The sequence below is a fragment of the Bacillus rossius genome, chromosome 6 (genome assembly GCF_032445375.1).
Source record: "Bacillus rossius redtenbacheri isolate Brsri chromosome 6, Brsri_v3, whole genome shotgun sequence".
In the NCBI taxonomy this organism is placed as follows: domain Eukaryota; kingdom Metazoa; phylum Arthropoda; class Insecta; order Phasmatodea; family Bacillidae; genus Bacillus; species Bacillus rossius.
In genome coordinates, this window is record NC_086334.1 from 28374975 (window position 1) to 28390266 (window position 15292).

Genomic DNA, 15292 nt, shown 5'->3' on the forward strand with positions numbered 1-15292 from the left:
CAAAAGGGTGGGGGGGGGGGGGGGGTTGTCGGGAAAAATCACGAAATATCACAAGGGGGGAGGGGGGGTGTAGAGAGATATCACGTGTATTTATTTTTTCACGCAATTTCTACTAAACCGAAAAGGGACGCGTGACCTTGACTCGCCGTAGCCAGGCAACAATATCCCCGCCCGCCGCAACATGAACCACCCGGCTCGGCTTGCCAGTCGCCAGTAAGACTGTGATTTTGGCGCCGAATACATGCGTATATCACATATAAGCCTTTACTTTATTATTTTTATGCCAGTGAGAATAAACCTGCAACCTTAATGTGTGTGTGGACATTTTTATCACTGTGCTTAATTTTCCAGAATTAAATTAGATTATACCTATATTTAAAGATAATATTCTGAAATTTTTAAAAATATTTTGTACCAAAAAAATACACGTGATTTATTGGGAAAGGGGGGGGGGGGGGGGGTGTAGTCTGAAACCTCACCACAAATCACTAGGGGGGAGGGGGTTTAAAAATTTGCTAAAAAAACAACACGTGATTAATGGACGACCCCTAAGTCCTATTGAGCACATGTTAGATTTTACATTTTTATATTCTTTGACTTTTACCACTATCTTTTTTTGATTAAAGTAATAATGACAATTGATTATAAAAATAATTATGATGATAAATGATAAAGTAAATAATAATGAGATGCTAGGGTGATCAACAAATAAAATTTTAAAATTAAATATTTTTATGTGTTTCATTTTATTCACCAGTATAATTAGATACCTATGTTGCTAAAATAATCTTTATGTTCAAGATGCAATCTTTTTAGGGTTTTCCTTTGTTTTAAAATTTACTACTTGTGTAGTTTTGCATTTTGAGCAGTTTTTTCATCTGAAACTTAAAATATTTTCTCAACATGTGAAATATGTGTATTTTGTGTGGAATTTAAAACAGCATGTAATTACTACTTTTTCGATATTTATTTCTAGGGTCAAGCAATCCATGTGATCCAAATCCATGCGGCACAAAAGCTATTTGTGAGATTGACAATGGCAACCCCATTTGCTTCTGTCCAAAGGGAATGACAGGAAATCCATTTAAGAATTGCAGTAAGTAAATTGTGTTGAGTTCAGATTTGTTTTATTTTTGATTTCATTTACTCTAAAGTTGGAATGTTTTTGTTGGTCATGCAGCATGATTATTACAGTTACTTAATATAATGCCCAGAATATTTAAAACAGAAGAAGCAGATCTCAAATTCATCCAAGTTGTAAACATTATATGTATACAGTTGAAATGGTTTAGTATACTTATGAAATACTGAGATCCAAAATTGTCTTCATACTAATGTTTGGTCATTGCTTTGTTTGACGGTTGTTGTCTGGTAAGCGTGGACCATCCAGGTAGCTAAGCAGGTTCAGTGACCGCTGCAGAACGACGTGCTTTAGTTCCAGAAGGCAGCGCCTGCTCGCCGAACCCTTGCGGGCCGAACTCCGGCTGCAGGATGGTGAGCGGCAGCCCGCTGTGCTTCTGCCTGCCCGAGTACGAGGGCAGCCCTCCGGCCAAGCCCTGCACCCTGCCCTCCAACCCCTGCGAGCCGTCACCCTGCGGGCCCAACACCCAGTGCGCCGTCCTGAGCAACGGCTTCGCCAAGTGCACCTGCCTGCCGGGGTACTTGGAGAGCCCCAACACCATCCGGGGCTGCGTGGAGCGTCGCAACCCCTGCGAGCCCAGCCCTTGCGGCTCGGGCGCCGCGTGCGACACCAACAGGGACCCCCCGTGCTACTGCCCGGCCCCGACCGTCGGCAACCCCTACCGCAACTGCAGAGGTACCTCTTGCTAGACACAGACACTCACTAGTACATTGGCCTTTTGAAGACGTCTTGTTATGACATTTAAAATAAATATCTCCCTCAAATTGGTTAGAAAAGTTTTGAATTTTTTGTTGTTGACATCTTTTTAGTTTGACATTTTTGGTGTTGTTTTGGATAAATGTTTACTGTTGTTTTTAAAACTATTGTATTTTGATAGTGTGATATTAAATAGAAAATTGGTTTCAGAAAATAAATTTCTTAAAGTATCTGTTGTTTGCCAACATACATATATACTTAGGTGTATGATTTGTCAACATAAATTAAGATTTGACTATTTTTTTGTCATGTAAATAACTACAGTAAGACTCAGTTGTTATGACCCCTCGTGGTTTCCGGGAATAGGGTTGAAATACCGGGAGGGGAGATTAATAAACATTTAGAACAGAATAACGTCCCTCTCCTCCCACATTATTTTACATCAAGTTTGTGTTCGGAGTCCTATGGTGAACTTGTTAGCTCTTTCAGTTTGCTAGTTCTATAATTTAAAAATAAAATTTAAATACCACTTTAAATTTACAATGCTATTAGGAAAAGAAAAGAAATATAAATATAATTTTTTTTTATTGAAACAAACAAAATATTTTACAGTTTAATGAAATCAAGCATATGGAATACTTATTTTAGTATTAATTAAATAATCATTAATTTAAAAATTACCTTTAAAATTCTTTTTTTTTCGGACGTAACTATTTTTTTCTTAAAATATTGTAATTATATTTGACATCTAGATACTCTTTAGTTATTTATTACAAAAAAAATAGCACTTTATATATTTAGCAAGTAAAATACCCTTTTTAGGTATGTGTGAGTGTGTGCCGGTTATATATTTGAATATTGTACATTCTTTTTCTTAAGTTAAAAAATGAGAAACATAAAGGACATTTTTTTGTTTATGGCATATAAAATTACTTTACAGGTCATGCCAGGGCTATAAATAGTATGACAATAAGTTAACATATGATTATTATATAAAGTAATATTTAAATATTGATAGCAGCTAGACGTAATAGAACAGTAGAATTATATTTGAAATAAACTTCCATAAAATTTTATTTTGAGCTACGCTGTGTTTGCCACTTCGAAGTTGGTATAATAAACTAAAGAACACTTAAACCTTATACTATAAAATTTCCATTTTAACTAGAGATCTTGTGAGAAAGAAAAAAAAACGAATCAGTCAGCTGGTCAGCAACACCTCGTAATGAAGCGGCAGCCGGTCAAGTAAATATGTATATAATAAATAACTAAGAGCGGGATCATTGACAAACTAGTTCCCAAAGTTCGTCTGGCCTAGGTCGTTCACGAACTACACAAGACTATAAGTAACACAGTCTAGTGGTAGGGGGTGTAGTTCTTAAACTTAACTCTTCCCATAGCTAATGGCGGTCGGATGGGCTTGGAGTTAGAGTGGAAGCAGTACGAAACTGCTGCATAGGAGGGCATATAGAGATTTGCCAATAAAATTAAAACTGTTAAATATACAAAACATGTAGTAGAGACCTTTCTTTTTCATAATTAAATTTGCAACAAGTTTTATTTCACATATTTTTTCTCTATCATTCACCGTTTTCAGGATACTTTATCGAGAAAGTCATGTAAACATAATTAGTATACTAATGAGAACCTGTACCACATGAGAACCATTTTGAGTTATTAGAAGCCCAAGACATTAAATTCATTCTTTATAAACATATCCACCCTTCGTCTTCTACATGAAGACTAACTAAAGGCCCGGGCTGTGTGGCGCACAAATTCAACAAGTTACTTTTCCAATCTTTTAGACTGTGGCTGTTTACTCTCAAATTTTGTTGCAGATTTTCATTAGTAATTTCATTTGGAACACACACTACAATTTTGCCTGGAATTATTGTAAGTTAGACCTTTTTCACAGATACCTGAAGTGTTTGAACAAAGAAAACAAATTGAATGGCAAAAAAAAGAAGTGCACATAGCCTTTTCACCAGTCTTCTTGAACGATAGGCAAGATGTGTCCCATTTCATGGTTGATACACAAATCTTATGTTCAGATCTCTTCGCTTTGCAGCATTTGGCTTGAATCCCATTCACTCTCCAATGACTTGGATGCATTTAGGGAAACACACATTACTGACATTCAAGCTGTAGCATATAAATCTGATTCTAATTCATGGAGTTACTCTATGCATCATTTATTGTAGTGCGATTCATAACAGAGTAGTTATCACTTTTTTCTTTAATAGATATCGGACTTAAAATATGGTTGTAGGTACTGTCTTTAGTAACATCTGAAAATTCTATAATGTAAATCTGATGTAGCCATAAACACGTAAATACAATAGTGACTGGATTGTTTAGCCTTTGGTAAAGTATAAAAATTTCGCTCGCGATGGGTAGTCTTAGTTCTACACATCTGTAACCCAAAGGTGGATTTTGTGTAAGTAAGCAACACGAGCAATGCAATTCTAGAATCACAATAGCAACATGCGCAATGCAAAGGAGACGGGGTGACAGCAAATTTTCACATTATTTTGAAAATATAGTTCTTAACCACGTGGCAAACAGAAACAAACAACTAGTAATATAATGTTTATTGCCATTTAATCAGATTGAGTGTTGTAGTTACTTAGTAATTTGTTTGCGATGATGACTCACAGAGCCGGTGAAGACCCTGTGCCAGCCAGGACCTTGCGGAAAGAACGCAGACTGCTACGTCAGCAACGGTCTGGAGCAGTGCTACTGCAAGCCGGACCACACGGGAGACCCGTACTCAGGCTGTCAGCTGCAGGCGAAGAGCCCCTGTCAGCCCAGCCCGTGCGGCCCCGGCGCAGAGTGCGTCGTGACCGCGGAGGGCCACTCGATGTGCGTGTGCCCGCGAGGCACGTCCGGGGACCCGGCGGGGCCGGCCGGCTGCCGCGGGCCCGAGTGCAGGACGGACGACGACTGCTCCTCGCAGCGGGCGTGCATGGGCTACAAGTGCCGCGACCCCTGCCCCGGCGCCTGCGGGGTGGGTGCATCCTGTCGCGTGGAGAAGCATCACCCCGTCTGCACGTGCAAACCAGGCCTTATCGGCAGTCCTGTCATTCGCTGTTCCGCTAAGCCAGGTATGTACCACTGCGCCTCCAGTATCTTGCTAGTTGAAGGCTGGCATAATTTTTAAACTCTTTTTTTTTATGTTCTTATGAAACAATTTCAACCGGGTAAACATTTTTTGGGACTTAACTTCTATGAAATGGGGGAAAAAAAGACTAATACCGGTTTTATGCATAATTGGCAGTCAAATTCAAAATTTTAACTCTAACTGGCTCATTTGTCTTATCTCAAATTAGTGAAATATTGCTTACATGGGGCATTCTATTTTTATTAAATGGGTTGTTTTCCTTCTCTGCGTTGCATATCTGCGCTGCCATCTGTAAAATTGATATCTCGAAGTGGTGTGTTATTTTCTCATAGAAAAGTGTTTTTACATATTGTGTATTATTTTTCTGTGTTATTATTCTGTCCAGCAAATGCTGACTGATTATTCTACACTTTATGGTTTTTTTTCCTTTTTCCGCAGTAAAAGAGGGAATGTTTTTTGTAAATTACAAGTCCATTGCTAATAAAATCCAGTGTAAATCTTATAACTAATGCAATATGTACAGATCACCTTTACAGTTATGGCCATGATAACATTTAGTGTTTAGACTTATTTATTTATTTTTTAAATTGAGGCTTGGAAAAATTGTTAATTAAGCAGTGGTGAAGGGGTCCAACAAAATTATTTGCTCCCTGGCCCTTAATTTCTGTCGACTGTCCTGTCCTACACTATTACTTATTCCTCTGGTTTTATGGTTATCTCTATTATTCTATGAAGAAGAAAAAAATTTCACAGCAGGAAGAAATGCAAATAGGTTCATTAGACGAATAATACATTGAATATTGGAGTGTTCTGTTTGGATGTGTTGAAACCATAACTATTCTCTGTTGGCAGTGCCTCCTCCAAGTGGTGACCCCTGCTACCCGAGTCCTTGCGGAGCCAACACTCACTGCCAGGTGATGGCAGGAAGGGCGGTTTGCTCGTGTATGGCGAACTTCCTGGGCGACCCGCAGACCGGGTGCCGCCCCGAGTGCACCCTCAACTCCGACTGCCCCGCGGACAAGGCCTGCCTGGATCGCCGGTGCAAGAACCCATGCTCCGTGGGCGCTCTGTGCGGCCTCAGGGCAAAGTGCACTGTCAGGGAGCACACTGCCATCTGTTCCTGTCCACCGGGATACTTCGGAGATGCGTTCACCCAGTGTGTGGCCAGACGTGAGTGCCCAGTCGGTGTATTCCTATTTACCACTGTGAACACGTGTATTATATATGTAGTAGTATTTTTTTTTTTGAGTTTAGTGGAATATTATTTTTATCTATTTTTACATTTTGGGTAGGAATGGCCAATGATATCGTAAACCCCTCAAATATCATCAAATCCTAAGTATTCAAAGGATTTAACATTGGAGGGAAAAGATTTGAAGGAAAATATTAGAGGAAATAAAGTAAATTAAAAAATTTGATTTGAGAGATATATTTGAAATACTCTTTGGGATTCTAATTTGACATTTGAATTTGAAAAAACTGGTATTTGACCCATTACTTATTTTGAGTAATTATTTCAGAATATTATTTAAAAAAAATTAATAGCCTCATTTGTTTTTAATACATTTAAAAACATTAGACATATATTTAATTTTATATTAACTGGTGATTACTTTACACAATAGGTATATTAGTCATGCCCTAAACAACTGAGCAGAAAAATGGTGCTATATGTATGTTTGTAATATGTAGAGCCAAGATTTTATGGTGTTATAAAAAAAATTTATCGTCTTAATCGTCATTAAAAATGAAAACACATGTAATAATAAGTACATGTCAAGCACAATTACTTTGATCAACTGCTTCAACAATTTGTTGCAAGACACCTCAAATGTGTACATTAAACAATACTACTACATATATTGATGAGAGTAGGTTAAACGAAAACTTCCAATTAAAACATTCAATAATAAAAAAATTATGAAATGTTAAAACCCCAAAAACCATTATACATGTACATTTTTTTGTGATGTTTCTCTATAGGTCTTTAATCCCATGATATACGTAGTTTTATCTAAAATCTGCTTTTATTTTCTTTACTTTAAAAAAAACCATAGGTAGAAACTATTTTTCTGTACTTCTTACATACCTGTAACATGTTTGGTTTTTAAACAAAAACCTAAACCTAAGATTTATGAAATGAATTGTATATTTAATATCTATAAAAAGGTAATTGTGGTTAATTATGCTGCATTTCTGTGTTATATGAGTATTAATTACTTCAATTTAGTTATTTGGCGGTGTATAGACTTAGGTAATTTTGCTGTTATTTTAGCTTTATCGCTATTCACCATATAATCTTGCCTCTAATGATATGTAATCGTATATCATTATTAAATTAACATATTTTTGAATCATACAACTGGCTTAACTTATGAAAAAATTATTTTTTAAATAAACTATGCTCTTATATCAACCATTGCTGTTTGAAAAGTGTTTGAAAATAAGTTTCTCATGACATTCTTCATTGTGTTTGTGTATGTTGATGCTGTGTGAAACTTCTGTGAATGTAAGTTAATTACGCAGTCATACGTGTGTTGGAGTGTACCGCAAGTGCGATGTACTGTGCAGCGCTCCCCAGCCCGTCGAACGCATCCAACCCGTGCGTGCCGTCCCTTTGCAAGCCGGGCGTGCAGTGCATTGCGCACAAGGGCACGGTGGCCATGTGCGTGGGCTGTGGCTACGGCGGCCTCCCGACCTCCTGCAGACCGGAGTGCCTCGCGCACTCGGACTGCAGCTTCAACCAGGCGTGCCTGAACAAGCACTGTGGCGACCCGTGCCAGGGGGCGTGCGGGATCAACGCCGAGTGTGTCGTCATCAACCACAACCCGGTGTGCAGCTGTGCCAAAGGGCTGGTGGGCAACCCCTTTGAGCACTGCTCTCGTCCACCAAGTACGTTCTGTTATCAATGGTTGAGACTCTTGATGAGCAGTAGTGTTCTTTGAGTATGAGAGTTGTTCATTTTCTCCTGTTACAAGCCCAGGAGCAAATATATAGTCACTATGCTTGGGTAGGAAGAAAATCATGTATGTATTTTGTATCCTTTAGGCTACTGAGGCTCACAGATGGGAAATTTTATGTGGAAAAATTAATTGAAGGATAATGTAAATATCTGTTCAAGGTTTACTTTTTTCATGGAAAGCTAATGTCATTCTTTTTTATTATTTAGTATTATTGCTTTGACCAGTAATTTCTCATGGAGTACTCATCAAACAATTACAATATGAACACAAGTGTACATACACACAATATAAATATTTTAATCTGAATTAATTTATTTTTTGAACGTAGAAGAGTGCCTTCCCACTTACTATAGTGTTAGAACTTCCAAAAAAGGAAACTGTTTTAGACTTTTTAGCAATTCTTTTTTAAACAAAATTCGGTATAAGTGATATATAGTAAATATTTGTTGTTGCAATTTTTCAGCAGCGGAAGAGAAGACAGAGACGTGTGACAGGCGACAGTGTGGTTCGAACGCAGTCTGTCGAGAGCGGAATGGTGCGGTTGTGTGCGAGTGCCAGTTGGGTTACTTTGGGGACCCAAACATGGGATGTCGTCCGGAGTGTGTCCTCAACTCGGACTGTGACGCAACCCACTCCTGCATCAACAACAAGTGCACCAATCCTTGCACAGGAGTGTGTGGCCTTAATGCAGAATGCCAGCCTGTCAACCACATACCGGTGTGCTACTGCAAGACTGGTCACACAGGTGATCCTTTTGTCAGCTGCTTCCCCTTCAAACCAGGTGAGGATCTTGGATTTAAACAGTTTGCTCTAATAATTTATAGCTTAAATGTTTATAGTTATTAAATCTCATAAGGACTTTGTTTAAAAAATGTGCTACTTATGTATTTACACATTATCTGCAGTCTCTTTCATAAAATATGCCATAAGCTCTTCCTTATGTTAGCTTTTAAATTCAATTTTATTTAAAACCTTCTCTTTGCTTAGTTAGGTACCTACTTGTAACCTTCATTTTGTTTATATGGGTCATACCAACAAAAATATAAGAATTATTACACATGCTTTAATTATTTTCATACCCCTTTCCCCATACATCACTTATTGTTCAGATGTCATTCAGCTGTGATGTGTTTGCCATGAGACTCCAGCGATAGATGATGTGTGCAGTGACAGGCGTGGAGAGGCCCAGCAACCCTTGCGACCCGTCTCCGTGCGGGCCCTTCAGCCGCTGCCTGGTGTCGCCCCAGGGCCATGCCTCTTGCTCCTGCGTCCCCGGCTACCTGGGCTCGGTCCCGGCTTGCCGGCCCGAGTGCATGGTCAGCTCCGACTGCCTGCTGACCCACGCTTGCGTCAACCAGAAGTGCGTGGATCCTTGCCCGGGAACGTGCGGCATCGGTGCGAGATGCACCGTCACCAACCACAACCCGATATGCAGCTGCCCGCCCGGCCAGCAGGGGGATCCCTTCGTCAGCTGCTACATTCCAGGTAAGCCCTTGATTCGTGACCGATATGAGCGGTTAAGTCCTTGTTTTATTGTTTCACAACAGTACAAACAATCACTATGTAATTTGCAACTCTTTTGCTTTCAATTTATTACATATTTGATAGCTAAAGGAAGGAAACAATCTTTTAGGTTCTTTAAATAATATTAAAATTGAAAGGGATGGCAACACACACGCTCGGAACTTGGATATGCAACACTTTTGTCATGTTTCTTTCCAAAATATCGGCAACCGGCAGTAGTTTGAGTATCTGCTCGTAAATAACTGTTTAAAATCAATTGTAGGAAGATAGTCACTGTTGTATTATCTTTTCCAGATATATTTGTGTAATTTTAATTATATAATAATTAGATTGAACTATAATTTACATTATACAGATAAATTATCTTTTCTGCTCTGTGATTGTAGTACAACTAATTTCTGCAGTTTTTGAATCAGAAGTGAACTTACAGGAAATGTGTCACTTGCATAAATCCTAGTGGTAAAAACAATTAACCAAACGTGTGTTTTTCCTTTGCAACAGACGAAGCCGCCAAGGTGCCGAAGAACCCGTGCAACCCGACGCCGTGCGGGCCCAACTCGCTGTGCCAGGTGAAGCAAGGCCGCCCGGTGTGCTCGTGCGTCGCCAACTACTACGGCAGCCCTCCGTTCTGCCGGCCCGAGTGCGTCCTGAATCAGGAATGCCCCCGGGACAAGGCGTGCATGAACGAGCGGTGCGTCAACCCATGCCAGGACACGTGCGGTGCCAACGCCAAGTGCGATGTGGTGAACCACACGCCGTACTGCAGCTGCCTGCCCGGTCACCAAGGGGATGCCTTTGTTGGTTGCTCCAAGATACCGACAGGTATGTCAGCTTCTCGTTAAAAAAAATATATATTAAAATGTAGGTCTTGTGTGTGGTTTTTCTGCTGGAATGTTGCCTTCATTCACTCAAACTCTTGTATGCTTAAACTTATAATCTTAGGTATGTGCAACCAGGAGAAATTCCAACCAATGTATTTTGCTTACTACATATATAAATGGTTCCCAGCATGCAAAGTACTATTTGAGCCTCTTACGAAACAACTCTGTTGAATTAGCTGGAGGATGTGGTTAACTGTTAACAATGTATGTTTGTTTACAATTTTTCCTTGTCTTTATGTAAATTCATATTACTTTCACAACTAAAATAATAATAACATATGTATTCAGAAAAATTAAGTGCTGCCTTTTAAATTTTATAGTCTTCGCATTTAATTTTTAGCTAATTTTGATAGTTTAAATTCAGATTTACAGGCAGCTCTTATGTTAATATTAAATTTTCTTGTACAGTAAACTCCCGGTATACCGCGCCCCGATAGATCGCGGAATCGGGTATATCGCGGGTCAAACCATGTCCCCCAATCAGAAATGAATAATAATAATAAAAACAACACAGTAGAACCTCGTTAATTCGTGATGGTCGGGACCGAGATAATCACGGATTACCGAATTTCACGGACTAGCGATTAAAAGCTCGGAAGGTCTTGTCAAGCTAAGCTTCTCAGACACCGGCGTGCAGCTGGGTAGGCCAAGGTCATGTGACGTAACATCTACCGAGGCTTACTGCGCCTTGGCAGCAGATGGATAAAAAATAGTAAACTCTCCATTATTCATGTTAATTGGGACCCGCCGATGCCCGGATAATTAAAATCCTGTAAAAAAAAATTTAATAAACCCGGATAATCCGTTCACGGTAAGGACCGTCTTCGAATTAGTCTCGGCTTAAAAAAATACGGCACTGCCTAGCCATTAGTTCACGGTCATTTACAACAGCCGAAGAGAGAAAGATAAGATCGTGCTGAACTTGCACACATAAATTTTGGGTAGCCCCCCCCCTTCCCTTCCCCCTTCCTTAATCCAGCCGAATGCCAGCCAGACACGTCACTCGCCAGGCGCCTGCCGTGCGTTGGCGGGTGGAAACAAACAAAGGGAGACGGGAAACAGAAGTCAGGACATCCCCCTCAAGTTTAAAGAGTGACAAATGTGACAGCTGAAAGGGGGACGACACAAAGGGTCGGTACAAACAGCGTTGCAGATTTTGGCGGCCCATGCGAAGGCTTGCAGTGTTTGCCGGCCGCCGGCCCGCGTGACGTTAATTTTAAGCGCTGACAATTTTTACTTCTCTTTTTTTTTCTGCACTTTTAAATCGTCCCGGATTATCCGATTCCCGAATTAGCGCGTCACCGGATTAACGAGTTTCTACTGTAATAATAATGGAATAAATGGTTGACAGCCGATTAGGATAATTTTGCGTTGTAACTCACAAACTAAGCATCGGGCAGAAAAAAGCCTAGGCGTAGAAAATGTCCGCAGTGAAATTCTAAACAAGATATCTCCGTACATTATTACTCTATCTTGTAGGGTTTTCAAATTATGGTCCAATCCAGCCCAGTGTTATTTTCTAAAACACTAGTTCTTAACATTTTTTTTAACCCACAAATGAAGCATCGGACAGGGGACCTGATAAAGCCCATCGTCCAGCGACATTATCCAGCGTGACTCAGCTGGGGATTGATGTTGGATAGGCTTGGTTGTCGGCAAGCGCTGGGAGGGGAGAGGCGAGCCGAGAATATGCGACCAAGACACCCGGGTAGACGGGAGGAGTGGAATATAAGCGCCACAGATGAGAGGGGCGATTAAGCTGAAAGGGGGGAAGTCTGGTGACCTTGAGTAGTTCACTCATTTCCGTCTGCACACTTCTCGTGGTCACGTGTGTTGACAAGCGGAGACATATAAATGTTTTGTTACAACTTGAACCTACAGACGTAATATTATTCGTTGTATTATACACGTTCATCTTTTTACTTTTGTATAATGTTTTAACATTAAATAGTAAAGTAAATCAGCTAGCGTATTTTTAATCTTTGCCGAGGAATTCCCAGTGGTCTAATACTTACGTGAACCATACTGTACCACTTTTGCCGTGAGGTAGTAAACAAGCCCCGGAAATGTTTATGTGTAGCGGCCTCCCGACCTTTAACCAGAGGCTGGGGAATATAACACTTGCCGATCCGAGCCACACACACTCAGCAACTCGACACAGCGTTTGATGGAATAAGTAAAGACAACGTTTAACAGACTTTTTAATACGGCGCCACTGATTGCGCTAAAATTATTTTGGCGCAATTTTTGTATCCCACACGTGACCATTTATAATTTACTGTAAGCATGGATAACAATGTTTAACTAACCACTTTACACGATAGACGATTCTTTATTTTATATTGTACGAATGCTAGAATCGTTTTTCACGTATCTGCTGCATACTTATACAAAAGACACGCTATCTGTAAGTACGTAAATCTAGAATTTTTATTTTGTCAATCAAACTCGGTACTTTGCGATTCATATTCGGTTTGAAGTATTACTATGGCCTTTCTATTTAGAAGACTTTGACCACAGAATCGTGTGTAACCGCACACACTGCACTTACTTTGTTACGGACACTCGGATGAAGCAGATACTGTGGCTGACACCACGAGACTGGCAGCAGCTTGTGTGCCGCACGTGTGTATGGCGGCGTGTGGCGCGCTCGTAGGCCGTGCGACAAACTGTGCGCGGCGTGCGGAAAATTAAAAAATAAAATTCAACATTTAATATTTATCTTTAAAATTTATTATTTTTATTTTTTTCACCCGCGTTTAGTGAAAACTGCGGATGCAAAGTCCGCACAAAGGCGGGCCGTCTATACTGTGCGTGCTTGCCGACCTATTAGAACACAGGCGGTGTTTTATGCCTTTTGACCTTGGTCACATCGAAACATCGCGGTTATGCAACAACGCGGGTAAAAGTTATGTCCCCCGACAACCGCGTTAAATAGGGAGTGTACTGTACTTTCTTTTAATTGCTTTTAGTAGATGCAGTGGACACCAAGTAAACTTACAAACTTAGTTTTTTTTAGTCCGGAGAGCGAGTATGCAATGCGTCGTGAATGTTCGGCAGTTGTCACACCTCCGGTGACGTATGACCCGTGCCACCCCTCGCCCTGCGGGGAGAACGCCCAGTGCGCGGCCCAGGGCGGAGCGGCTCGCTGCACCTGCATCCCGCCGTATGTGGGCAACCCGTACTCTGGCGGCTGCCGCCCGGAGTGCGTCATCAACTCGGACTGCTCCAGCCACCTGGCCTGCCTGTCCGGCCACTGCCGCAACCCCTGCCAGGGGCTGTGCGGCGTGAACGCCCGGTGTGATGTCGTGAACCACGTTCCCGTGTGCTCCTGCCTGCCGGGCCACACCGGCGACCCGTTCCAGTCCTGCCGCCGCGAAGCCACCACAGGTAACGTACGAGTGTCCTGCACCATGTTTTCATCCAGGGCCGCCGAGACAAACCTAGGGGCCAGGGCAAATAATTTTGTTACACTCCTCCGTATTTTTTAATGTACAACTTAAAAAACCCCAGAATCAAAAAAAAATATCTAAGGACTGTAAGGTTTTCTATCAATTATATTAACAATATGCTTGTGATTTTCGTGCTTTCGGGTGAACCCAAGCATTTAAAATAATTTCGAAACTCAACTGGTGCCACCCTGGAGCCTGGCCCTGGGAAATTTGCCCCCACCCCCTCCCCTCGCTCAAGCCCTGATCCTCCTCCTCGCCGGCCCTGTTCTATCGGTGACTCATGATTAGCCAACAGAACTGTCAAAATCAGTTGGTGGGTACAATGACCAATATATTTATTTATTTTTCATTTAAAATCAAACAGACCTGTGGTTTTGGTAAAATTAAAATACAAAAGTAGTCATTTTATACAGTATAAATTTTCATGCACTGCTCAAAAATATTAAACTCTTTCTGCACTAAACATTTATGATAAAAATTTAATGAGAATTAACAATCTCAACAATACTGTGTAATTCTGACACATCTGTTGAATTATTTGTTTTATTGCGAAAAATATTAGTTGAATAATGGGCCAAAATAAATTGTTACAACACTTGACTTCAATATTTATCTATTTATTTAATATTTGATTTTTTCTTCTATTAAGAAAATACTGTACAGTTTCACTGTGAACCAATTTTATTAGTTTTATTCTTTTAAAAGGCTAGACCCAGTTTTTATTTTAGAAATTTTGCTTCTATTAAGGATCTACACTTAAGAAGGATGGGAAACAGAGATCAGATTTTTATACCTGTCACTGAAAATGCAATAGTGTTTTGACATAGTATGATGAAATTTGTATCACTTAATCGCAATGGTTTTGAGTTTAATTTTCAGTATGTTGATAATGTTTTTGAGCCATTGAGAAAAGAGCAGTAGTGAATGCGGAACTGGACTGTCACAGCGCTGCCACCGAAGAACCCGTGCGACCCGTCGCCATGCGGACCAAACAGCGTGTGCCGAGTGGTGAACGGGCACTCGGTGTGCTCGTGCCAGGCCGGCTACCTCGGCAGTCCCCCGTCGTGCCGGCCGGAGTGCATGGTGAGCGCCGAGTGCCCCCAGCACAGGGCCTGCATCAGGCAGAAGTGCCAGGACCCGTGCCCCGGCACGTGCGGTGCGGAAGCTCGCTGCCAGGTCGTCAACCACAACCCCATCTGCAGCTGTCCTCGGGGCTTCACGGGCGACCCGTTCTCGCTGTGCGTGCGTGAAGGTAACTGCATCTCGAAAAAAAAATTTTTTCCTTTTGTTCTTTACAATTACGGAGCGAGGAGGCAAGTGATGTGACTTTTTTGCTCGCTTTTCGAAGGACCTGGGTTACAAATTACAGTCCCAGTGTGATCATTCTGAATTCGATCTTCAATTGGATTTCTCGAATAAATTCACAGGCCAAGGCTTAATTTTTTTTTGGACATATTTGATTTGCGTGGTCGGGTGTTACCATCTCTGATCTCGTTGTGGATGAGATGTAAAGA

At 40.9% G+C, this 15292-nt stretch overlaps 1 protein-coding gene across 1 annotated transcript in view; it reads left to right on the plus strand.

Annotated features, from left to right (window-relative positions):
- Positions 1–15292, plus strand: part of LOC134532937 (uncharacterized) — a 429205-nt gene that overhangs the window by 200245 nt on the left and 213668 nt on the right. Inside the window, exons 51-60 of the mRNA XM_063370011.1 lie at positions 977–1096; positions 1436–1816; positions 4495–4941; positions 5811–6128; positions 7530–7850; positions 8385–8702; positions 9089–9406; positions 9947–10267; positions 13387–13716; positions 14725–15030. Of these exons, the coding sequence (XP_063226081.1) occupies positions 977–1096; positions 1436–1816; positions 4495–4941; positions 5811–6128; positions 7530–7850; positions 8385–8702; positions 9089–9406; positions 9947–10267; positions 13387–13716; positions 14725–15030 (3180 nt within the window). The remainder of the gene's footprint in view (positions 1–976; positions 1097–1435; positions 1817–4494; positions 4942–5810; positions 6129–7529; positions 7851–8384; positions 8703–9088; positions 9407–9946; positions 10268–13386; positions 13717–14724; positions 15031–15292) is intronic.